The following is a 26624-nucleotide window of genomic DNA, read 5'->3' on the forward strand; positions in this document are numbered from 1 at the left end:
ACTCGGTAGAAGCTGGATTGGCATTTAAGGGGTTAATGGAAACCTGCGGTGCTTTAGCAAAATAAAGCCAGAGCTGAGATTACAAACAAGGACAGATGTAGAAGGCCAGGTTTCCTCTGGTCCGTTTCCCCCTGTTTCCTGCCTGCAGCCTGCAGAAAAAGAGGAAGCGAAGTGAAGCTAACAATGCCCTACGTCATTCAGCTGGGGGGGGGGGGGACAGGGGGGAATGTTCTGCTAGACACAGTCGAGATTGAGCAGCGATAAATGGATATTCACGCACTAATACCCGAGAGCTTTTTAGAGCGCCTGGAAGAAGAAAAAAAGAGAGTGGAAAGTTGTATCCTTGGAGAGATGTGCACATACAGACACACACTCACGCACACAGACAGACAGACATTAGCCGTGCGCTAGGTAGCTGGAGATACTTTCTGTATTTCCTTTTGCAGACGTGCATGTAATAATGGCTCGTTGCATCAAAGTTAATTTACCTGCCCTGGGCAGATCAGTGGTGGGAGGAGAGTGTCTCCTGCCTCCCCCTTGGGAAAGTTTTGGCTCTAGAGCAGGCTTCCTCAAACTCGGCCCTCCAGATGTTTTTGGTCTACAACTCCCATCATCCCTGGCTAGCAGGCCCAGTGGTCAGGGATGATGGGAATTGTAGTCTCAAAACATCTGGAGGGCCGAGTTTGAGGAAGCCTGCTCTAGGACGAGATGCCTGGGAGCACGCTGGGAATGTGTCTTCCTCACATGGCTAGGATGGGGAAAGCTCCCTCACCCAAGGCATGAGCGCTGGGACCTCTCCTTGGGAAAAGGAATTCCTCAGCCCAGATCTGTGGCAGCTGGAGGGAGGGATGCTACAGAGGCACGTCTACAGCAAGCCTATTCAGAGAAACTCAGTTGAGAAACTGCAGAATTGAGCTTTGCTCTGAGAAACAAGTACAAGAATCACTGTAGTAAATCAGTGAAAGTACAGTGGTACCTCGGGTTAAGTACTTAATTCGTTCCGTAGGTCCGTACTTAACCTGAAACTGTTCTTAACCTGAAGCACCACTTTAGCTAATGAGGCCTCATGCTGCTGCCGTGCCGCCAGAGCACGATTTCTGTTCTCATCCTGAAGCAAAGTTCTTAACCTGAAGCACTATTTCTGGGTTAGCGGAGTCTGCAACCTGAAGCGTATGTAACCTGAAGCGTATGTAACCCGAGGTACCACTGTAGTATGCAGGCCCAAAGACCCCCCCCATGTGAAATCAGGGCAAGCAATGAAACATTCTAGCCACAAGTGTGAACAAATCTGCATAAACTTAATGAATCCTCTCACATACCTGGCGCATGTTAGCACCTCTAATTTGGCCATTTATTGCCCCTTGTGAGTGATGGGTTCCCTCCAGGAGACATGTTCCACTTTAATTTTAAAAAATGCAAACCCCTGTTTGCATTTCCTGATAAATCCAAGCTCAACCCTTGCTGGGAGCAAAAGTTACCCATTAAATCATGTGATCTAATTGGTTAAGGTGCCTGTGTGGCGGGAAGCCTAATCGCCATGACTCATAGCAGCTTATACCTGTGCCCTTTTATATTTAATGTCACCTGTGTCAGGAAGGACTTTGGTCTCAATTCACCATGTCATAGTTGTGGCATCCCCAGGCTTTGTGCCCAGTGTAGTGGAACTGGTCACGCTGCCCTAAATCTGTGTCTTACCTCTGCCCATCCAGGACATTAACAAGATCACTTTGCAAACATAGGGACTTAAACCACTGTGGGGCTACCTTTGAGGGTGACCCGGAAACTACAACTAATCCAGAATGCTGCAGCTAGACTGGTGACTCGGAGTGGCCTCCGGGATCATATAACACCGGTCCTGAGAGATCTACATTGGCTCCCAGTATGTTTCCAAGCACAATTCAAAGTGTTGGTGCTGACCTTTAAAGCCCTAAACGACCTCAGTCCTATATACCTGAAGGAGCGTCTCCACCCACATCGTTCTGCCCGGACACTGAGATCCAGCACCGAGGGCCTTCTGGCGGTTCCCTCATTGCAAGAAGTGAGGTTCCAGGGAACCAGACAGAGGGCCTTCTCGGTAGTGGCGCCCGCCCTGTGGAACGTCTTCCCATCAGATGTCAAGGAAATAAGCAGCTATCCTATTTTTAAAAGACATCTGAAGGCAGCCCTGTTTAGGGAAGTTTTTAATGTTTAATGCTGTATTGTTTTTAACACTCGATTGGGAGCCGCCTAGAGTGGCTGGGGAAACTCAGCCAGATGGACGGGGTATTATTATTATTATTATTAATTATTTATTATTATTATTATTATTATTATTATTATTATTATTATTATTATTATTATTGCTATTATTGCTGGTGCCCATCTATTTCACAGCCTTTTCAGATACTATGTTCTGACAAATGGACCTCGCATTTTCTCTTCAATTTCATTTATTCATCCCCGCCCCTTGCATTTATAACCTGGCTTGCTTCCAGGATGATGCCCATACCTGCTACTTCCAGAGGGTCACCCATCCAGTCACTGACAAGACCCAGACTTGCTTACCTTCAGTCAGGTGGTGGCCTCATGTACCATCAGGCTATATCCTGGGGCTTCTAGAAGTGTGTGTTGTTTTCTGCTGTGCTACAGCCATTTATTGTATCATTGGTTTATTTGATGACAGGATTTTAAGCCGTTCCGTAGAACCTTCATGATTGGAGAATAGGACAGAATGATATGGAATCAGAATAAATATCTGGATAACCTACCATCCCAAGGGAATCAGTTGTCCTTGTTTACATGCAGTTTAGGAGGACTGCAGAAATCTCTGCAGAGCAGTTTTAAAGTGGCACATTTTCAGGTGCCGTGCAGGGAGTGGTGAATCATTTCATGGTATTCAGGCAAGCTTGTAGCTAAGAGGTTGAGCAGGGAGAAACAATTTATATGCCCTCCCCTTAATATAACAGATTAGAAGTATAAACCATTAACCATGAAACAATAATATTAGCTACAAGTGGATCCAGCAACAAAATGTTGCAGCAAGAAATGTTCCTGCTCAGTCAACCTCCCTGGCCCTCCTCCACAATATTTCAGACCGATTTCCAATTAGGCGGTTGTATTTTGGGAGTTTCCCCATGGTGGGCTGAAATTAAAAAGCTTGATAAAAACCTGAAAAGGGTAGCAATTCTGTAATGATGGCTTCCTGGTTCATGGCAGTTGTAGTTGGTCATTATATCTGAACTGGTCAGACTACAGTTACTGCTTCCTTTTGCTTCCAAGCCAGAGAGGCATTGTGAGAGTCCCCATCTTCCCCCTCACGCAGATGTATTCCAGAGTGTTGTGGGGACCTCAGAGCAAGTTTGGGGCATGTGGGTGGAGAGTTCAATTGAGTGAGCAGAAGTCATTCTACTTGTGGAATGACTCCTTTGGATGCTGCTCCACAACTGGAAAACCAGTTTGAAGCACCTATTCCAATTCTTGTTTGGAGAAAACAATGGGTTATAGCAGAGATGTGAGAGACCTGGGGCCCTACAGCTGTTTGATGACAGCTTCCATAAGCTGAGTGGGGCTGGTAGGATGGAAGCCACAGATCCCCCTTCATTGTGACAAGGCCATTTTACTTTTATGTATTCCCTAACCAAAATCTACGGCTGTGCACAGACTAACCTGTCTGTAGCACAAAAGGGTTGTGTCCGTCCCGTCCCGTCCCCCCCCCCGATCCAGAATTGTTCGTGCGCATCCTCAATCTGCTGCTTTCCATCTGGATTGATTCTAGATACAAGGGTGGGTGTGGTTACTTGATAAGCCTTTGAAAACCCTTCTCTAGATTCAGCTATCCATACCTTTTATTCCCTGTACATGCCCTAGGGCAGTGTTTCCCAACCACTGTTCCGCGGCACACTAGTGTGCCGCGAGATGTTGCCTAGTGTGCCGCGGGAAAAATTAAAAATTTTGAAAGATTTTTTTTTAAAAAGTCAAATTTTCGATTGGGGCGCCGTCACTAGATGACCCTTGGGGTTCCCTCCCTCCCTCCCGCTCTGCGCCTCCCTCCTCCTCCTCCGGGGAGGCCCTTCCTGGCTCTCGGCCAAGGCTTGGCGGCTGCCACTCACTCACTCGCTCGCCCACCCGTCCCTCCATCCCTGCACCCGGCCTCTCCCCCTCCGTCCCCGGCGCGGGGGCTGCCGGGATCCGTAGTCCCCTCGCCCTTGGGCTCCGCGCCCGCGCGGGGTGCGCAAACTACGTTTCCCAGCGTGGCCTGGCGGGCCGGGCGTTTTGTTTGAAGCGCTTTTCTCCCGGCCATGGAATGAGCGCAGCGGCGGCGGCCGGGCGGGCAGGGGCTCTTCCGCGCAGACCCCGCGCAGCCTGCCTGCGCCCCCGCGGAGATCGGGCGGCAGGATGGAGCCCGGGGATCCCCGCGGAGGCGGAGCGGCGGAGGCGGAGGCTGCCCCCCAGGTAGGGCTGCGTCGGGGGTGTGTGTTTATTTTTGCAATGCTGCATCCGCGCCGGAGGGGACGCATCGGACCGCGGGGAGACCCCTTGGCGGGCGTGCAAGGCAATGCATGCGTGCAGGCGTTGCATGGAGTGCAGTGCAATGCAATGGCAACGCGGCGCCCTGCATGCATGCATGCAACTTCCACCGGCGCTCCGGACTTGGCAGGTGAGGGGGGTCCCCAGTGAGCGGCAGAGAGAGCCGGGAGGGCGAAGGGGAGCCGGGGGGAGCAGCGCTGCTCCCCGAGCCGAGCCCGGGGGGAAACTTCGGCGTCGTTGCGCCGGGTGTTGGAAGCGGAGGCTGGCGGGGGCCCCTCACCTGCAAAACCTGGTCGCCTCTCATATATTTCGTGCATTGCATTCATCGCCCGCTTTCTCCTCCAAGGAGCTCCCGGGGGCCCCCATGTTATCCTCGCAACAACAGCCCTGCGAGGTGGGTCAGGCGAGTGGCCCAAGGGAGCACCCAGGGATTGTCCTGGCCAGGTGGGGTGATTTGAACCCTGCTCTCTGCCCAGTCTTCGTCCTCATTTAGCCCCCACATGTGCATGACTGTGCATGACTGAGGTTTCCCCCCCTCGTCTTGGCTATGGTGTGAGTCTGTGCTGTTAATTAATGGGGTTCTGCCTTCGGAGAAGATGAGCCAGCCCTCAAGGAGGTGATTATGTAATTTGCTAGCAATTCATGTCCCTCCCGGCGTGACGCTGCGTGCTGACGTCACGGGGCTGTAATGGTGGTGTGCCTTGAGATTTTTTTCATGAAACAAGTGTGCCTTTGCCCAAAAAAGGTTGGGAAACACTGCCCTAGGGGAATGAAGAAGGAAATGGTGATTGTGATCTTTGCTTATATACCCACCCCCACTGCATGGACCTCCAACATCTGTTTACTTCCATTTTCAAATGGACCCACCATTTGAATCAATCCGCAATAAGCTTTTGTTTTTGCAATGAAACCAGTTTCTCAATAAGCGCTTTTCAGAGACAAAAATATGCAATAGATCCATATTGTTTGTGGACTACAGAAAAAATACTTGGTCTCCATTGATTCTTCGATAAAATGTTGCATGTATATAGCCTATGATTGCTTCATGCATGCTTGAAAATTAATATGTGAACGTAATAACACAAGATGGTTAACAAGAATCATATGGGCAAGGTGCATTTTCAAATAGTACTTTTTCTAAAGTGACAGGGGGGTTTCTTTGAAAGGATCTACCAGCAAAATGCTAAAGGGATGCATTTATACAATTATTCTGATTTTATATTGCACCAAAAAAGGACTTATCTGGAAACACTTAAGATGTGCATAAAAACATTGTGTGACATAATGAGTGCCTGGGCTTTACAAGTGCCAAAATATACATATAGTTGAGCCTAAAAATACATTTTACATAAACTTATATGGGTTTCCTCATGAGTCTGGAATGACTCCCCATGAACCTGTGCCCCATCCCACACTGCAGTAATAAGTATTGCATAGATGGGAATTACAGAATAGACATTCTTGCTTCTTAGAGGGAAATATTTAAAGCGTTTTTGGGTTGTTGTTTTTTAAAAGGAATGCTAGTGAAACAAGTGTGGGTAGGTGAGACAGACAGACAAATAAACAAACAAACAGAGAATGAAGTGTTAAATCTGTGGTGTGCATAAGGCAGAAACGAACCACCCTGCTATTTTGCACGGAAGGTCATGTAGGCACTCTCACTAGTTATCCAGATTATGTTCTGCCATAATGAAATAATAGTTGCTCATATTGATTAAGTGGTAGAGAGTTTGCATGCCTGCCCATAGTGAACTACTTTAGAGTTGAGGAATTGAGAATGGGACAATTCCAAGCTGAGGTCCTCATAGCCTTTTTCCTCATATTGGTGAAATTGGAATACAGTGATACCTCAGGTTACATACACTTGAGGTTACATGCACTTCAGGTTACAGACTCCGCTAACCCAGAAATAGTGCTTCAGGTTAAGAACTTTGCTTCAGAATGAGAACAGAAATTGCGCTCCGGCGCTGCGACAGCAGCAGGAGGCCCCATTAGCTAAAGTGGTGCTTCAGGTTAAGAACAGTTTCAGGTTAAGAATGGACCTCCGGAACAAATTCAGTACTTAACTCGAGGTACCACTGTAGTAGCAACCCATCTCAGAGGAGTCTTTGATTCATAATTGTGATGTGGGAATATTATGTACCCCACGTCTTCCACAAGGCTGTTGCTATGTGTGCACGCACCTCAGGTTAATAAACCTGTGTCTGTACGTGAGTCTGCATAATGCAGCTACAAAATTTCTCAAAAGAATTAAAACGTTTAATAACATAGAATGTGTTTTTCTAGAAAAGAAAAAGGGTTTTAAAAAATTCTGCTTATAAGGCTGCACTAAAGCCTGATAGGTTTGCAAACAGAATCCTGTGGGATGATTCCTTGTGCACAGCTTCAACTGGGACTTTGCAAGGAAGAGTTTGAAATTATTCAGTGCCAATGTGGAAGAGTTACAAGAAGACTCAGAAGTTGTGTGCCACCTAGTGGCAGATACAGAAAATGTGCACATAAGGCTGCTTTTTATAAAAATAAATACAGTGGTACCTCGGGTTAAGTATTTAATTCGTTCTGGAGGTCCGTTCTTAACCTGAAACTGTTATTAACCTGAAGCACCACTTTAGCTAATGGGGCCTCCTGCTGCTGCAGTGCGATTTCTGTTATTTCTGGGTTAGCGGAGTCTGTAACCTGAAGCATCTGTAAGCTGAGGTACTACTGTACTGTATTTCAAAATCTACAACAGGGCAATACCTTTATTGGGACCAGAGAAAATGGCACAGAAGTGTGGCAAGCTTCCAGGTTCTCCTGAACAACATTCATTGGGTATTGTACACAAAGCAGAGGGAAGCAGGGAAGTCCAAAAATTAGGCTTAAGTAGTAGGCAAGTAGTTAGTTTGTAGACTCAGTTCCAAGGTAGAGATTGTAGATTTACAGATATTCTGAAATCACATTATTTAGATTGATCTTCTATTTTAGACTGACTGGAAGAAGTACGAATATGTCTCCCTTTGAATATTACCTTGCTTATATATTGCTTTAACTGTCTTACTGATAGAAAGACAGTTAGAAATATATTGCTTTAACTGTCTTACTAATTTACTTTTTCCTTGTTGTATAAACAATAGATGCTAATTCTTTGTAGATCTTTGACATTTGCACAGATACCGGTTTTATTTATTTAAATGAGCTTTCCCTCTACGTTGAAATGTTCTCAAAATGGATCACAAAATAAATAACTGCAAATAAGAAAATAAGAAAACACCAAGCAATTGTGACCTTATAGACCTTCCCCGTTCAACTTGAGGAAGGTTGGGGGTTGAGAAGAGGGTGGTACGTGTAAGGATATTGGGGGCAGGGTTTTTTTGTGTGCCCCCTTTCCATACTTAATTGAAGCATATAATGTTATCCAGAATTTCAGTACAAGATTGGTTGCGCACAGTATAGGCACCTACCAGTCTCATCACTATTAAGTAATATTTGTGCAAATTACTCTGGTTGATAGTGTATGTTGAACACAGCTGGTCAGAGGTTTGAATCAAGACATTCACATGGTTTGTCACTTTAAAGTTTAAAATCAACTATGGTTTGATTTGAACATGTCCTTTGCTCCTCTCTCGCTCCTTCCTGCCGGGGAAGAAACAAACCAGAGCCTAGATTTGTGCTACATGCAGAACAGCACTTGTAGTTTGTTGCTGCAAAACAAATAGTGAATAGTAAGGCAACAACAACTATGTTGTGTTACTGTGCCTGTGGTTTGTTACAAGGAAACAAACCATGAGTGCTGGTTCATCACGAAAAGCTAGCATCTTGATTGTATCCTCCAGGCTGAAGAGAGATAGGAGCCAAACACCTGCATTTTAGCAGCATCTACCAGCTTGTTCACATCAAACCATAATTTATTTTAAACTAGGGTTTAAAATGATGTACAAATAGGGGCATCGTTTCATTCTGTTAGCAAAAAATATATGTATGAAGTGGGATTATCTAGCTGTCTTCTGCCATCACAAGTCCAAATTGCACTGAAATAAGCAGAATGGCTTTTATGCCATTGTGTTTTACAATTGCAATGCTGTTTTTGAAGCAAGGAGCAAGAATTTGAAAGACTAAACTATAGCGGGTCCCCCTCCCTGCTTGAGTTTACTAGGTGGGTGGAATCAGTAATCTGGATAGGAGAAGCAAAGAGAAAAAGCACCACATGCAATGAAGAAGCAAGAGAGAAATGGTTTCTTAAGTGTCTTGACTTTACCGAAGCACAACATGGTTCCGGCTAGGTCAAGCCATTCCACCCTTCTACAAAATGAAAGCAAGCAAATACATATAAATAAAACCTTAGCAATCCTTTCAGGGCAAGGTAAAAATATTTTTATTTGGCAATACATTTCAGGTTGCTGCAAATCCTAGTTTTGCTCTTATTTGCTGCCTTCCTGTTATCGTTATCATATATTATAATATGAGATCTGGTTGTATACCAGCCTGGAATCCAAATCAGATGAAGGGTAGTGTGTACATGTTTTAAATAAATAAAATATTATAAGATGTTATAACAAGGTGCAGCATCAATGTACTGAAGATCCTAAGTTAAACTATAATATTGCATAATTCTTTATCATTTTTAAAAATAAAAATAACAATCAAAAAGAGTTATTTTCCTATCACTGTTCAAACTGTTTGCTTAGACTTCCTTGAGAAATGCCCTAAGTCTTAGCACTGAGATGATGGGCATGTGTGTCTCTCTGCCCAGGTGCGAAGGGTATAGTCCCAAAAATGTAATAGCAAAAAGGAAGAGAGGCTATGAAAGAGAAATATTACAACGATATCCAGCTCAGAACTGAGCGAACATAAGCCCAGCATTTTCTAAACAAAGTAAACTGTGAGAAGTTCTGGAAACAATCTGTGGCCTTTTCACTTTTATGTGTACAGGGTGTATTCAGACATGTATTTGTCCCAGGAAAGCTGTACTCTGTCCATGTATAGGTGTGTTGACACCAGTCCATGTTTACAGGAACATCACTGTAACTTTGATGTTCTCTATCGCCATAGTATATTTTGCTTCCACTATCAACTTTATACAAAAACAACAGCAGGAAAATGAAAACCCCAGAATTACAATAGTATTCTGAACACAGTCAGGACAGAAATAAGATTAGAGTTAGGCAGTCCCTTTGTGTCTACGCTTAGAGAGGGAGAGAGAGAAAAACCATGCAATGGCAACCTTGATCCCATTGACTATTACAGAGGTAAGAGATAGGGAGAGAGAGAACAATGGGCCATTGTGCAAAAACAGTAGCTTAATGGAAAATCCTTGGGCCATTTGATATTCAGAATAAGATGTATCTCAGTATATGCTAAATGTGAAAAATGATATTTTAAAAAGGATGCCTCAATCCAGCATGGAATAATGCCAAAGCCCACTGAAATCAATGGGCTTCACTCTTTGCTGGGTTTAGGCTAGAATATTTCTCTCTCTCTGGAATATTATACTACAGGATTAGCAAAAAATGATAATTTTTACAGAATAATTTTACAATAGGGTTTATTGGGATATTTTAAAATGTGTTTTCTTCAGTATTTTATACATCCATTTTTTTAATTTTGTACTTTCCTGTAGCACGTATAATTTCGTTTATGATCCTACGTAAGTGCTGTGGTTGAAACTAAGATGAGCAGGTTAGGCAATGTTTACATTGTCTCCCCCCTTTTTTCCTGTCCATTGCAGGCATGGAGAGTGCAATCACATTGTGGCAGTTCCTGTTGCAGTTGCTTCTCGATCAGAAACATGAGCACCTAATTTGTTGGACATCTAATGATGGTGAATTTAAGCTACTTAAGGCAGAAGAAGTGGCTAAGCTGTGGGGACTCAGAAAAAACAAAACTAACATGAATTACGACAAACTGAGCAGAGCACTGAGATACTACTATGACAAGGTAATTTTAAAAATTCTATTTGTACAGTGCTTAAACAAGAAAGCAAAGAGTAGTAATATGCTTGTTAAAGTTGGCGTGCTGCCTTTTGGCTAAAAAGAGCCCCCCAAGGCTGCTCACAAAAGTTAGCACGAATACAAAATTCAGACAGTAAAATACCACTTCAGCCAGCCATATATATCAATAATATATTTTAAGGTCTTTATTTTTTTTAAAAAAACCTAAAACCCAAATGCATCATTTTCCTTGCCTAAATGCAAAAAAGAAACCCCCTCAAAATGTCAAAAACAATGCAGCAGTAAATTCCCCAGCAAACTGCTGTCTTTAAGTAGCCACCTAAAGGCAGGGCAGCCTACAGACAGTTTATAAGGAGGAAGCATTGCCAATCAGATTCCACATATTATGTTATGTTAGGCTGTTGCCTTTATAGAATGTCAGACTCTTAGTCTGTCAGACCCAGAATTGACTACTCCAACTGGCGGTGGCTCTCCAGCTTCTCAAGCTGAGGGTCTTTCTCATCCCCTGTTACCTCAGGGCCAGATCTTATCTCCTCTAGCACTTGCAGGCCAAATTTGACAGGAAGGTGGGGGCTGACCACCTGTCAGTCACCTGATGTCACAATGATGTCAGGTGATGGAGTGCTCTGAAGTCCCCCACAAGCAGCCAATCCCAGCTGGCCTCCTGATCAGCAGGGACAGCAAAACTTCCCTTGCCAGTGCATGTTTACGAGTGCACTTAAAGGCTCCCAGTTGGCCACTGGCAGCCACATCGCCACCTGCCTCTCACCTGACATCACAAGGGGCTTCAGGTGTGACACAGGTGGGCATGGTTTGGGGGAAATGGACTTGTGGCCTAAGTAACCACGTCAGGCCCAAGTAAACCCACAGGCTACCTGATTTTTTTAACTTGAAATGCCAGGAATCAAACCTGGAGCCTCCCGCATTGTAGAAGAGATGCTGCTCGCTGAGCTACTTTGTGAAAATACTAACGAATGTCACACTTGGTTTGCTGTCTAATGCAGAACATCATCAAGAAGGTGATTGGGCAGAAGTTTGTGTACAAGTTTGTGTCCTTCCCTGACATTTTGAAGATGGATCCTCATGCTGTGGAGATCAGCAGGGAGAGCCTTTTGCTGCAGGACAGCGACTGCAAGATGCCTCTTGAAGGTAGAGAGCAACGCAAGCATGGCTTGGCGGCCCTGAAAGGCGCAAGCCGCAATGAATATATCCATTCGGGGTTGTACTCCTCTTTCACCATCAACTCCCTGCAAAACCAGCCAGAAACTCTCAAACAGATCAAAACAGAGAAGCTGGAGGAGAAACAGGAGGGCCCCACCCCTCTGGAAGAAGTCCGGACTGTTATAAGGTTTGTGACAAACAAATCAGACAAGCAAGTCATGAGGCCCATAGTGTCCCTGCCGTCAACATCCGGGGCAGCTGCTGCTTCTGCTTTCTTAGCATCCTCTGTCTCTGCAAAAATATCCTCACTAATGTTGCCCAATGTTGCCAGCATCTCGTCGGCTTCGCCATCTTCCTCCCGGTCGCCGTCTCTGTCTCCGAACTCACCCCTCCCTTCCGAACACAGAAGCATCTTTTTGGAGTCCAGTGGCCAGGATTCTGATTCTCTCGAGCCACTGAACCTCTCGTCAGGATCCAAGGCAAAATCTCCTTCTCTTCCCCCAAAGGCTAAGAAACCCAAAGGTTTGGAGATCTCGGCACCTCCAATGGTTCTTTCAAGCACTGACCTCGGCTCCATTGCCCTCAACAGCCCAGCACTCCCCTCAGGATCCCTGACTCCTGCTTTCTTCACTGCCCAGGTAAGACTTTGACGGGGGAATCCTATGCATGTTTACTTAGAAGTAAGCTCTGCCGAGTGTAGTGGGACTTACTCCTGCGTGTAGAGGATTGCCAACTGAGTTCCTTTTAGTGATGCCCATGGTCAAAGTGCCTTTTTTCCTCCAAGGACAGAAAGAAAAAAAGCAGCTTGCAGTTTATTAAGAATGTATGAGTCCTTTTTCTATTAAAATGTTCCTTAGATTAAAAATACAATCAAGTTACTTATTTTTTAAAGCAGCTATTACAAATAAAACAAATACAGCAGGAGCAAAAATCAGGAGAGCAGCAGTCAGTAAAATATGTAAAAGCAGTAATACATCAGCATAGGTGAAATTGAAGGAGAGACAGTGTGGCATAATGGTTAGAGTGTTGGACTATGACCTAGGAAACCATGGTTTGAATCCCCACTCAGCCATGAAGCTCACTCTCTTCCCTTAACCCACCTCACAGGCTTGTTGTGCGGATGAAATGGGGGTGGGGAGAACCATGTACACCACCTTGAGATCCTTGGAAGACAGAAGTGGCATGCAAATGTCATCCATCCATCCATCCATCCAACACTGGGGAAATGAAAAGGTCTTAACCTGAATGACACTAGTTAAATAAATAAATAAAATAAAATAAAAAACAACTAGGGAAATGAATCCGTCTTAATCTGAATGACAGTAGTTTAGGCACCTCCCAAATCTTTGTGGGAAGGGTGTTCAAATAGGGGCACCACCACTGAGAAGACCCAGCTCAGTAATGCTCTGCCTTCCATGTAAATTTCATTCCTGCATTAACAGCTTCCCAAGATGGATAACTCACCACTTCCAGCTACCTGCTAGAAACCTATGCATACGTTCCCCATGACAAATGTTGCATAACATTGGGGCTTATGGGCACATTTGCAAAGTGGAGATGCTGTTGGGGGCACACACACACACACACACACACACACACACACACACACACACACAGCAAGAGAGCAATCAAATACATGTTTGATTGCCCATCTGCTCTCAGTTAGGCTTTTGCTTTTCTTCAAGCCAGATCTTGGGTGGGTGTGTTGCTCTTGCTGGAGAGTGCAGCTGGGAAGCAAGAGATCACACCCCTCCACAACAATTAGGCTTGGAAAAAGCCTTCTAAGAAAGTGGACACTTTCGATGCCAGGAAATCTGGATGCTTCCATGAACAAGAGGCCAGACTGTCCGTCCCACTGCCTTTTCAAAGCTAGTCAGCAATCATAACCTTAGAGTGGGATAGACCGTTAGCAGCTTAATTACATTTTGTAGTTTGCTGGCACCGTGGCCTTTCTCAAACAAAATATGAAATGACATGTTTAGGTCAAGCTGTTTTCTTTAATCATAAAGTGGTTTTGCGGTATTCAGAATAAAAAAGGCTGACTCCTTAAGGGCAGAATGAGTGTCTATGCAACTGTCTCTCCCTTTTGCATTAAGCATCAGATGGGCTTTAAGTCTGGAATCCGCTATCACTGAATCCCAGGCATCATCGGCTTACATTAGCCATTTGGTAACAACAGAAGGTTGGTGCTCTACACTAGCATTGAAAGGTACACATTGTGCTAGTGAGAACTGGGTGCTCTCTTTGTTGTCTTTGGGAGGTTGTTGATGGAAATCAGCTGCAGTCCTCCTCTTCCTACACTGCCATCTTGCAAGAGTCGTGTGTTATTCAGTCCAGCATCAGTTCAGAAACTGCTATTTTAACATGGTAACGTGAATATGTATTTTAAAGCAGCATTCTTTTAAGTATTAAGATATGTACAGCCTGGCCCTTTCTGGAAATAACTGAAGACATTTGTTTCGATGACCTTTTCTGGCTTGATGAAAAGGTGTCTCTGTCTAGTTTTAAAAAACTAACTTTATTAATACTCTAAAATGTTGGACAAACTAACTCTCTGCAGGGAACACAGACACTGCACCTTAAAGCATCCATTCTTTAAGTGTTAAAGCACATAATAACCTGGCTGGGATGTTAGTCCTTCACATTCCAAATCTACCTCTTTTGGGGTTAAAGCCGCTTGGCTGGGACAGATGGGAATTGTAGCCCAAAACATCTGGATGGCGCCAGAGTAGAGAAGGCTGGCTTAAAAAATGCTCTTTGCTCAAGCCTTGTATAGAACAATAGGATTCCGACATTGTGCTGATGAGGGAGCAGAGCTTAGCCAAAAGACATGTGGTAGAACAGTTAACACTAAGCAGCGATCAACTCGGTCTATGATGCTAAAAAAGGAAACCTAGTTATTTTGGGTATGAAAGCCTGAGACTTTGCAGTTCTTTTAAAAATAAATGACCTGACAGTTGCTTTCTGAGCTGTGGGCTGCTTGCAAAAGAAATCTCAGATTTATTCATTCATGAGTCATGCTGCTGAAAATAGCATTTGAAAATCGACACAGGCCTAGCTAGGTAGATTTGGGCTACAAACTACTAACCTGGGCGCAAGTTCCATGGAGTTCAACAAAATGCACCTCGGCGGAAACAAACACAAGATTGTGCAGGAAGCAGATCTGTTGCAGCAAAAGCATCAGTCTTCCAGCATGTTAAATGCCAGTTCATAAATTGTGGCATAAGCTTTGAAATGGACTCTAGTCCATGAAAACTTGCTGTAATAAATGTGCCAATATTTAAGTCACCGTTTAACTTTTTGTAGTTGTAGCTGTAAAGTGGCAACCCTATACACTTTCTTGGGGAGTAAGTCCCAGTGGCTAGGAGATTTCAAAGTTGCATTCTGTGGGGTCTTATTCTGTCATCCTACAGTAAATATACATTTTATGGTAAATATACCATTTATGGTATACAATTATGTCCACTTCTACTCTTTTTCAAAGATTAAAAGTGAGAACAAAGTCTGATATTTGTGGAAATTTTTGTTGCCTTAGTTTGGTAACTTCCACCTCCACCTAAATATACATTTGTGGATCATTGCAAGTACTAATTTCTTTTGCTCCATGTGAGCTAATGATGGCAAGCAATGAGGAAGAACCATAGTTCAGTGGTAGAACATATTCTTAAGGGTCCAAGCTAAATCCCTCATCATATGATAGTCAGTATGGAGCTGTCCAGAATATATGCAGCATGGGGGGACGGGGCGGGGGAAGCAATGTTCATACTTTTTTTAACCTTCTCTGTTAGAAAACAAAGTGCCTTCTCATTCTCAGCTGGGCAGATGTATCATGTGATTGTGGCAAAACAAAACTGAGCACGATGAGGCAGTGAAACTGCTTCCTTATTAAGAAAAGAGGTACTTTGCTCTAGAGTGATGTCATATCCTACAAGGGACACGTTCAGCAACATTAACATTAGTAAACAAGCAGAGGAAAGGAGAGTGTTATGCTCAAAGATAATAATAATAATAATAATAATAATAATAATAATAATAATAATATCAGCATAGAGATTCTGCCATGGCCAAAAAGCAAAAATGAACTAAACAGTAGTGATTTTTGTCATGTATTCTGGAGCAAGGGCTGACTTAGTTTAGATCTGTACAGCTTTCGTATTCCAGTTGTTTTTTCATGTGTTAGCACTTAAGGTGGCTATAGAATATGCAGAGTACATTGGTTTTGCTCAGTGCTTTGGACTCGCATAGTAAAGCTAGACCCAAAGGATTGCAAACATAGGAAGCTGCTTTATACCAAGTCAGGCCAGCAGTCCATCTACAGCAATATTGCCTATGGTGACTGACATTGCCTCTCCTGGGTTTGAGAGACAATTTTCCCCAGCCTTAGCTGGAGGCGGCTGGAATTGAACCCATGACCTGATGCATGCAGAGCAGTTGTTCTGCCGTTGAGGTATGGCCCCTTCCCCTAAGGGGAACTGACACGAGGAGTGTCCTGCAAATGCTTAGGTGTCCACACAGTGTGATAATAGGCAGATTCTATGGCAGTTCATGTGCTTTTGCTTACATAAACACAGCTTTGGATCGCAGAGTGATCTCCCGTGAGACGTAGAACAGCCCTTTTGTGAGGAGAAGGGCATATTTGGACCCAGCTTCCTCTCTTTTTCCATCATTTTCTGCTCATAGTTCCCCTTTCCAAGAAGATGCAGATAGAAAGAAGTTGCATAGGGACTCACCCAGAGAAAGCACAGTACGTGCAATGACAATTCTTTCACCAAATCCCTGTTAAAATGCTAATGTTTAAAATCCCGAGATTCAGAAAGGAAAACAGTTTTAAGCACAAAACATCTCTCTGAGAAAAAGCTATGGGACGAAGCAACGAGGAGGGCCCCCCGTAACATTCAGCCTGGCAATGTGAGTCAAGATATGGCTAAGCCAAAGAGTAGATGAACGTCGGAACACACGTCGTGTGTCTTTTGTCTTGCAGACCCCCAATGGATTGCTGTTGACCCCGAGTCCCTTGCTTTCTAGCATTCACTTCTGGAGCAGCCTCAGCCCCGTCGCTCCTTTGAGTCCTGCCAGGCTGCAAGGACCAAACACCCTGTTCCAGGTAGGTTGGAGCAATGACTCTGCTCTCTGAGGTGGCGCTTTCTGGCCAGGTAGCCAAAGGAACCTTTTTGAGGCTGGGGGTGGAGGCATTTCCATTCTGAAAAAAAGATAACACCAGATGTGCAAAAACAATACCTTCTCTCAGGAAAGGAGCTTCAGTAACAGGGGGAGAGACAAAGCAATGAAGATGCCAAAAGGCAGGAACTGTACACATTGCACTGAGGGAGGTTTACTGCTTCTCTGGAGTCAGCCTCCTAAAGGGGCAGGCGATTGCTATCACTAGGGCAGCAGCAGAGGTGGCTTCGGTTGATAATTATAAGCCAAGCTGAGATAGCGCAGTTGGTAGCACATGAGACTCTTAATTTCAGGGTTGTGGGTTCGAGCTCCACATTAGGCAAAAGATTCCTGAATTGCAGGGGTTTGGACTAGATGATCCTCGTGGTCCCAACTCTCAAATATTTTGATTCTAAGTCCCCCCTCTGTCATAAGTTAGTGAAAACAAACGTGCCAGACACCTTGATGATACCTTGATGAAGATGTTGACCCAGTGCGCGGCACCTGTGAAAAAGGCAAAAATCCTTGCTAGGGATCATTAGGAAAGGAACTGAAAACAAAATTGCCAGTATCATAATGCCATTATACAAAGCTATGAAGCAGCTGCATTTGGAATACACTGTGTGCTGTTCTGGTCGCCTCAACTCAGAAAGAGGTTCAGAAAAGGGCCACCAAAATGACCAAGGAGATAGAGCAACTCCCCTAGGAGGAAAGAGAAGATGAGCAAAAAGGGACACAATAGAAATGTGTAAAATTATGCATATGGAGATACTTGGGGACATCCAACAAAGCGAAACGCTGAAGGATTCAGGGCAGATGAAAAAAAGTACTTCTTCACACTGCCCACAGGAGGCAGCGATGGCCACCCACTCAGATGGCTCTGAAACAGTAGACAAATTCATGCAAGCATGGTAGCTGCTGGCCCTGGTGGTTTTGTTCTGCTTCCACTGTCAGCGCTAGTATGCTTCTGTATACCAGTTGGCCACACAGTGATGAACTGGGTGGGCCTTTGGCCCGATCCTGCAGGCTTCTCTTATGTTTTTTTGGCAGCTCCGATGTTTCAGCCAAAATATGTCAAAGAGGCTGTACGTCAAAACTTATCTGTGCATGGGAAAACAGAACACCCCCCCCCCCCACAAAAGAACATGAAGATTTCTCAAGAGGATTAGCATGCCCCATCTGAGGCTGTGTTAAGGGAAGCTGCAAGAACAGTTTAAAATCACAAGGATTAAAAATGTAGAGAAAGCGCTCATGATCGCAGCAGGGGCATCTTGGCTCCATGAGTACAGTATCAAGTGGGGTTTTTTTTCAATCCCTATTTTTAAAAGGGAGAAATTATACTGGGTATGAAAATGTTAGCACCATCACCTGGAATTTGGCTTCCTTGGCTGACGCAGGAAAACTACACTTACCAATAACAGGAAGGAGTAAATTTATGTCAGGGAAGCACCTGGAGCCAGCAATGAAGATGTAACTGCAGGGTTACCATGCCGTTGAAGTGAGTGGGGGCTGAGATCACCAAATTCCTGCCACACAGGGCACTTCAATGTGTGTCCGTAAATGCAGCCTAGAAGAACTGTAGGCTTTTTATTAAACCTCTGTAGCAGCAGTGCTGTGGTATGCTATCTGCAAATATTCAAGTTTGTGTTGTGCCACCTTGCATTCCCATCTGCATTCCTGGGTTTAAGGATTTTTTCATACAAAGAAGACAAGGATTTTTGCTGAAATTCGGGTATCTGGTTGCAATATACCTGCTTCTCATGTTCAGGTCAGAGTCCTGTTGCAAACGTCTCTAAAAACTGGTGGCTTTGTTTTTGTTGTTGTTGCCTACTACAGCCATGCAAACATGCTTGCATTCTTTCATTCCACCCCTTAATAAATTAACAATTGTGTGCTTGTACAAATTGGTGTGCTCAAGGCATTCCCACCAAGTATAAATTCCCTCTTTGTCCTATTAAATGTTTTTCTGCTGAGTGTGTGCACTCAGGAGGGGGGGGAGAAACCACACCCCCCCTTAGTGACACTGGGTAGTATTTAAGCAGAAATGGAAGTTGGGGAGAAGGTGTTGCAGGGAAGGAGTTGTGGGCTGTTCCCAGTTTGTCAATATACAATGCGCCTCGTGCAAAACAGATTCATATCCAGTATATACTGTAATGCATTGTGAAATAGTCCAGTGTTTTGTAGATTGTCGTTGTACAGGCTTGATCCTGACTCTAAAATGCACACAAAAGGAGAAGGAGAGAGGAAAAAAGTTTGGAGTATATACAGCACTAGATATAGAGCATTTGGAAGAAGACACTTGCCAACAAAATCTGGGGATGGACCCCAACTTGTGCAGCACAGCTTCAAGAACTAGAGTCCTGAAAACCCCAAATATCCAACTCCCCATATATCCTCACTAAGCTTCAACAACTGTTCTGACTTAGAACACAACCTGCTTTGCAGCAGTCTTCCTAGGGCTCTCTTTCGCCTCACACGAACTCCCTTATTTTTAGCATTTCATAATTTTGCACACTTGATTAGAGCCATCCAGCTAGGATCAGACAGAAGCACCCACGACTTGCCCTGTAGTGAGAGCCAAGTGCATCCAGCACCTATTAGTGGTAACTGGAAGTGAAAAGGGGATCCAGATCCGTCACATCAAGGGCCCTTATTTGACTAACGTGTGGTTCAGAGAAAGGCCAAGATGACAAATCTATTAGCATAGGAAAAGTGTTCTTCCCAAGAACCAAATAAGAAGTGGCAACAGCCGCTGAGCCTGAACCTGATCTAACTCACCAAGGATTGGACTTGTTTCTTTCTTTAAAGCGCTCACTGCGCTCACTTCCATCTTCCCAGGTAAAGCCTTTCCCGATCAAGGGTGCTTTGAGGGCAAAGTACAGCACTGCATATTGTGAGAGCAAGTTTTGTATCCGGGATAATATGTGGATGGGCAGAGTGCTGATATCTCAACTAACATTCTGGACAGGGGTTACAAAACAAATTTTGTCTACACATAGGATGCAGATTTTCTCCTTCCAAAAAAATAATAATATTGAGATGAGGGCAGGGGGCAGATATCAACACTCCAAGAAAGCTTGCTTTACCTTTTTTCAAGGTTTTCCTTATGATCACCTTTTGAGGACATACTTTATTTATAAAGCTTAAGCCGATAGTGTGCTTTGGTTTACAAAAAAGGGCTGGAAAGCAACAAATGGGGCATTACAATGCTGCTTAGGTGATTTCAAGAAACTTGTGGGGGGGGGAATGCAGGTGTTGTTACAGAAAATTGAGACACGCTACTCTGGCACACAAGCCAAAGGAGTTGAACTGGTGAAACTATTTCCCTTAAGTTGGCATACAGGTAAAACAACTTCTGTTTCCCAGCAGATGGGCGAGGAGAGTCCTCCATCCAGCTTACTTCACTGGATCAGGTTAATTGGTAGAGCCTCTTGAGGAATGTAATTAACTTACTCCAGGTTTGAAAGCTTGCAGTATAATTAGGGCAATGAGAGACTTGTTCAAAGCTGCAGTTCACTCTGCAATAAAGGTCTAAAACAATAGCAGGGAAGCACGGCTGGAATTCATCTCAAACATCCCACTGGCTGATGTTGTTTTGCAGCCAGAATCCATACCATTGTTTGTTTTGCATATTATTTGCCCAGTAGTTGCAACTGAGCAGTTCCAGGGAAGAATCTGGGACCCTTCGTGTCAGGCAGTGCACAAACACACAAAGGGAGCTCATTCTGAAGAGCTGGGACTCTGACAAGACATGGCAAGTGAAGGAATAAAGACACAAAGCTATGGTTGATTGTAGGATTAATTTATTAAGCAAATCAGAGCATTTTGCATAATTGCAGGAAGGCTGAACACGTATGTTCCAAATGTCTCTATTTACAAAAACCTATTAGAATGAGTTGCTGGAGGTTCCTTTCTTCTTCTGCCCCCTATCCCTGAGGGTTTCCTGAAGTTAAGTATCTGACTTGGGTCGTCGCATCTTGTTTCTAATGCCCATGCAATTAAATCCATGCACAGCCTGCCATTTCACATGTTTGGTTGATTGTAACATATTACAGGACAATTACATTTTTCCAGTGTACCTTTAGCAAAAACAACACCCTCGCTTCTTTTAAAACAGTACAGGACAGTCAGTTGTAGAGTAGAATTAGAACAGTGGCATGGAGGTGAAGAGCTTTCGACTACATTATTTTTGGTTACACATGCTCCCACAGTCACTCTACTCAAGGAAGTGGCCCTATTTACATTGGTGAAACAATAAAGACTGTGCCTGAATGGTGGCTGCTTGGGCTGCAGTTAAGATGCAGGCTGTGCTTCTATGAGAGGTGGGTTGGAATTAAAAGTGGATGGGACTCCCCTTCTCTCTCTCTCTCCCCAATGCCCCTTTCCCTTCCCCGCTCCTTGCCATCTGCATGAAATTAGGCCAAGGGCTGCATGTGGCTTAAGGGAGCACAGGTTGCCCATACATCTTAAAATTATTTGGTAAACTTAAAAAAAAAGGATTTATGGTTTAGAGTCTAGTGTTATCTCTGGATTGAACCTTAATGCACATCTCAAAGACAATAAAATATTTCTCATTTGTTCCCCTTTTGCAGTTTCCAACTTTGCTCAATGGTCACATCCCAGTGCCAATTCCCAGCTTGGATGGGACTTCTTCTCCAGTTCTCCTGTCTCCAAATGCTCATAAATCCTGATGTCTCAGCAAATTAAAGGACTCAACTCACAAACTGGATTTTACACAGCCATTCTGATGGGTTTCATTTTTCTGGTGACACTGGGAGGACATCATGAAACCCTCTTTTACTATGGTTTGCACTTTTCATTACATGAATGATCTACTTGTATGATGTTTATTTAGCATTTTTAAACAGTGTTTTTTTATCAGAATCTGTTGTGCATTAAAATGAGTTATAATTTTTTTTATATCCTTGCTCTCCAAGTGTTGAACACTGTTAATGAAGTACTTTTCTTAATAGATTTCAAGACAATTATCTAAAGGATGTGAAACTTTTTAATCCTGTATTTCTGCATATTATGCACCATGCTTGTATAAACTATAACCGGCTGTGCCTTCTTTTGCATAATGTTATATAAATGATTTATATATTTTCCAGTATTAAGGTAAAGGTTGAAAAGGAACCAAGTATTGAACAGCCCCTTCCCCATGCTAGTATTTCAGTATTACCCTTGCGGTAGGCCATATGTTGCAGTGTATTCATGTAATTTTGAATTAAGTGCTTTCCACTTATATAAAGAATCCTCCTATTTCCTTGCTGAACTGTGGGGCCATAATAAATATTTTGGCCAGTAAGTGTGTTTAAGGATAGGACACTATTTAGATATAGGTGCTTCAATTCTTCTCTGTGGTAAGAGGAACATGGCCTTAAATATTTACAATGTATTTTAGGGACATTCTTAAATTAAGAAGATATAGCCTTGCTCAGTGCCACTCATTTTCATGTATTCATTGACTGAAGAAACTAATCTAATCTTCATTTTCCTGACCATACTCAAGGTATTGTACCTTCTAAGTTAATTTTTCCAGTACTTTGAAGCCAGTGGCTCCTGTTCACATGGCCAAAGGCTTAAAAAACTAGGCAGTTTTGGACAATTTTAAGAAGAGTTTCTAGCCCTCATGATTACATTTTTTTAAAAAAGTCTGTGAGCGTGAGAGACATACAATATGAAGTGTAACGTGTTCAGTAACAGGTTACTTCAGAAAAAATACTACTGAACGCTGTGATTTAATAACACCAAGGTGTTTGTTCTCCTCAGAAAGCTAAAATACTGAAGACTGAGAAATAGAGGCTGTGTCACTTTCTAGAATATCATGACTATAGTTTCCTGAAGATGACATACAACGCAAAAGCAGAATAAAATAAGTCAGGGTGGCATTGTATAAAAAGAGCATTGTGTCCAGGAGCTGTATTCTGGAAAGTATCTCATGCATGCATATTTTATGAACATGTTAACTATATCTAAACACTGAAAATATTTAGATTAAATGAAACATCCCAACCTATGTCATGTTCCCAAAGTTCATTTGAGAATTTATATAAACTCCAGTTCTACTCTACACAAAGCCTACTTTAATAAGTCAGTCTAACTTGAAAAGCGCTGGTTCCATTGATCGAGAAACAGCTAGACACTCCGGCAGAAATAATAAACTGTTGGTCTTCCAGGTTGTGAAACTGAAGCCTGTGTGTGCTTTTAAATAAAAATATGAATAAGGAATACTGTCCTATAGCTGGTTCCCACTGCACTTTATATCCTCAGGAATGTACTGCAGTGAGGTATATCATTTATGCTTTCTGGAACAGCATTTGCTATTTGGAGAGCCACTAATCCTGCCCCCTCCATGTTTTCACAGTATTGTATACGCTCCTCTACATCTTCCAGCAATCCTCTTCCACCTCTGCAAGAGGCATCATTTCCAATTGCCAAAGTTATCAAGCTCTATAAATGGAAAGCATATCACTGCTGAATACACTCTCGCACACTAAATTCTATTTGCCATTTATAGTGGCATTTGGATAGCACATTTCTACACACTGCTTTTACGTAGTCTTACATTGTGCTTCTAAAATTATGTTCCACGTTAATTTCCAATATTGTGGTTTCCAGTCTACCATTTGTTGCAAGCAATCAAAACAGCTATTAACGACCTCTGTCTTCCAGGTTTATAACATAGGCATCTTGTAGGAGGAAGATGGAGCTTGATAAAAGAACTCCCCAAATCCTGATGTTTTAATGATTAAAGACGAAGCATAATCTGTACAACAGGGTTGGCCCTCCAGTTGCTGCTAAACTCCATTATCCTTGACCGCTGGCCATGATGGCTGGGACTGATGGGAGTTGGAGTCCAGCAACAAGTGGCGAGTCACAGGTTCTCTATCCCGGCTTTACACTTTTCTGTGTTTGATTATATAAAACAAGAACTATCCCACATCTCAGCAATTTTAGCAGGAAAAGCATAGCAGGGGAAGACTAAGACAAAATTATTTCTTTTTCAGAGCATTCTAACATACCAACTGTGAGCCTGGTGATTTCCAACTAAGAAGATATAGCAGGAAAAAGCAAACACAGACCAACTATTCTGTATCAATAGTAATTTTATATTAAGTAAAGAGCAGAAAGCTGAACACAATGGAAGGCACATACCAGTACATTAAACAGTTCTGTGCTGGTTCTCTTTCTCTCGGGTGGCAGGACCAAATATCAGTGTGCTGACAGTGCAAGACTTCATTCTTCCACTTTTTCATCAAATGCAGGCTAGGTACTTTAGTGAAGTCCCTTCCAGGTCAAATGCACCAAGATTAATTAAATCACCTGCCCTCTGTCTTTTCTAGCTATTCTTAAGTGGCATTATGATGTCAAAAGATTTGCCCTGTAGAAAAGTTATAACCGAAGCAGCCTTCCGTTTGATTTTCAATAAGAACTGGGATCACACACTTCCTTTGCAAACAGCCATGGTGCTCTTACTACTTGATGTCATCCGCTCTATATCCCTCTTTAGCCATTACCTGTGTGAAAGCAGAGTAGTGAGTAGAGAGGAGGCATGCTTTCCCTAACTCTTGCCCTACTAGCATTGGGTACTCTTAAGTTTAGCTGCAATTATTTCAGAGGCTTCTCTACTCATGAAAGCTCACCCTGTGATTTAGACTCTTGGGAGATCACGGTTCTTAAGTTGCAAGGGGAGCTTCGACAAGTAAAAAAAGTAAGAATGGACCTGCAGCCCTTTTGTATTCACTCCCCTGAACTGAAGAGGGCTTATGAGTTTTGTAAAGACCAGAAAATGAACATTAAATAATAAAGTGCATACCCAAACCAACTTTAATTCTAATCTCATTTCCTTAAATACAAGTCAGTTGAAGTCATACTGCTAAGCTTACTGCTCTTTCTAAATGTCTAGTGTATTTCCAAAAGCCTCGAAATGCCACACTCAATTTTGTGTCTCTGCTAAGGCCCATGCTGTTTAACTACCATGTGCTGAAAAGCATTGGGTTTCTCTAGAAAAGTTGTTTGTCCTACAATGAAACAAGTGTGAGGCCTCATTGGATGATGGAATATTTATCAACCAACTTATTAACAGCCCTATTTACCTTTTACACCTTCATTGGGAAACACCCCCTCAACAAAAGATGTAATAAGACATCAGAATTTGGCAATATGCTACAGCAGAAGAACAAGAGCAGATCAGCAGCTCTGCTTAACACACCCAAAAATTATTTTTGTAGGTTTGCTGGAATTTTGCGCAGCAAAACACATAAAAGTGAATGGCACACCTACCTCTTCAAATATTTAAGGATACAGGTGTGTCTATGTGCTTGCTGTGTAAAACACCAAAGTATACTGTGCACTCATGTTTTCTGCAGAAAGTGTGGCGCTCTTATTCTCTGGGCTGGACAGAAGTATACAGGGAGACACAAGAACAGCCACAAGAGGATGTGGTTCTGCATTAATGTGTCAAAGTGGATATCATTTAATAACATTCATTGCTGGCATTCCATTAAGGTAAAAAGGTGTCTTTCTCCCTTCTCTTGGGGATAATGTACATCATTCAGAATCATGCAAGCGAAGTAAAGTTGCAAATAACTCTTTTCCCACTCACTTTATGCAAGGGCCTTGCCCCTCTGAGTGAAATAGATGTGTTTTTCGCCATAACCTTTAAATGTGCTCCATAATTCAAGTTCTTTTATACAAGTTAACACATACTGTGGTCCAGAGAAGGTCAAGCACATGAGAAAACTGTTTGCAATTACAAGTTGCATTTCTGAAGATCTCCTTTAGTGGCTGGTATGATGGACTGAGCAATGTAGAAACGGCCCAAAATATCCATTTAGCTATTCTGCTTTCCCAAAACAAATGTCCTCTACACTTCAGAAGTCCTTTGATTGTTTTAATACACGCTTTACATTTGTAAACATTGGAATATCTTCAAGTTATCTCCTTAACCTACCTCACAGGGCTGTTGTGAGGATCAGTAATATTTGTACAATTCTTTAGAAAAAAATAAAAGATTACATATGCAGCAAGTAGCATTATTAAGCATAAAGCAGAACCCAGTAAATATATGAGAAACCCTAGATGTAATGTGTAATTGAAACATACTATTTATTCCCATCCCCCTTTTATGTGTATTAATAATTCTCTCAATCCCCTCTCTGCTGGCTGTGAGGATTTTTGTTTTGAAATCCTCTCTCTCTCATACCTGCATTTTAACTATTGAACGTACGATTCCATTTTGGGTACTTTATACTCAAAAATTCCTCCCATTCTTTCCACCTGAACACCATCCATTAATGAGAAAAGAAAATGTATTTGAAAAATTCTCCAAGCGAAGAGAGAATTTTGGTGAAATTCCCATGAGCAGGGTGCAGGCTTTTTATGACTCTTACCTTACCTCTGAAGTGGCCACGCTCAGGGGAAGCCATCATGAGGTAACTGCTCCATCATGGGGCCTTTTCAGATCAGAAAGCGTAGGTAGCCAGGGAAGGTACAGAGTGCCGAAGAATTGTTTACTGGAAAGGAAAATATATACATCCTCCTCAGAAAAAAAAAGATCACTCAAAAACCTGACACTGACTGAAATTCTAAAGTGCTCTGAGAATGAGGCAGAAAAACAGAAGCCCCTTTTAACAGAGCAAGAAAACTTTTGAGAAACCAGAGGGCAGATTTTTCAGCATACCACTACTTTATGTACAATAATTAATGAAAAACTTCGTCAAAACAGAAGCATCACATTCTTTAAATGTTAAAACTGCTGGTTTTAACCTTTAAAGCCCTATACGGCCTAGGACCCTCGTACCTACGGGACCGCCTCTCCTGGTATGCCCCACAGAGGAACTTACGGTCTGCAAATAATAACATCCTCAA

General features: G+C 43.0%; 1 protein-coding gene across 1 annotated transcript in view; it reads left to right on the forward strand.

Moving 5' to 3' along the window:
- The window catches only part of ELK3 (ETS transcription factor ELK3), a 47770-nt gene extending 23191 nt beyond the window's left edge, over window positions 1-24579 (forward strand). The window contains exons 2-5 of the mRNA XM_082240806.1: window positions 10211-10419; window positions 11438-12232; window positions 16576-16698; window positions 21344-24579. Coding sequence (XP_082096932.1) covers window positions 10213-10419; window positions 11438-12232; window positions 16576-16698; window positions 21344-21442 — 1224 coding nt within the window. The 5' untranslated portion in view covers window positions 10211-10212 and the 3' untranslated portion in view covers window positions 21443-24579. The remainder of the gene's footprint in view (window positions 1-10210; window positions 10420-11437; window positions 12233-16575; window positions 16699-21343) is intronic.
- The last annotated feature ends 2045 nt before the right edge of the window (window positions 24580-26624 follow it).

This window comes from Podarcis vaucheri, assembly GCF_965113315.1.
Source record: "Podarcis vaucheri genome assembly, chromosome: 10".
In the NCBI taxonomy this organism is placed as follows: domain Eukaryota; kingdom Metazoa; phylum Chordata; class Lepidosauria; order Squamata; family Lacertidae; genus Podarcis; species Podarcis vaucheri.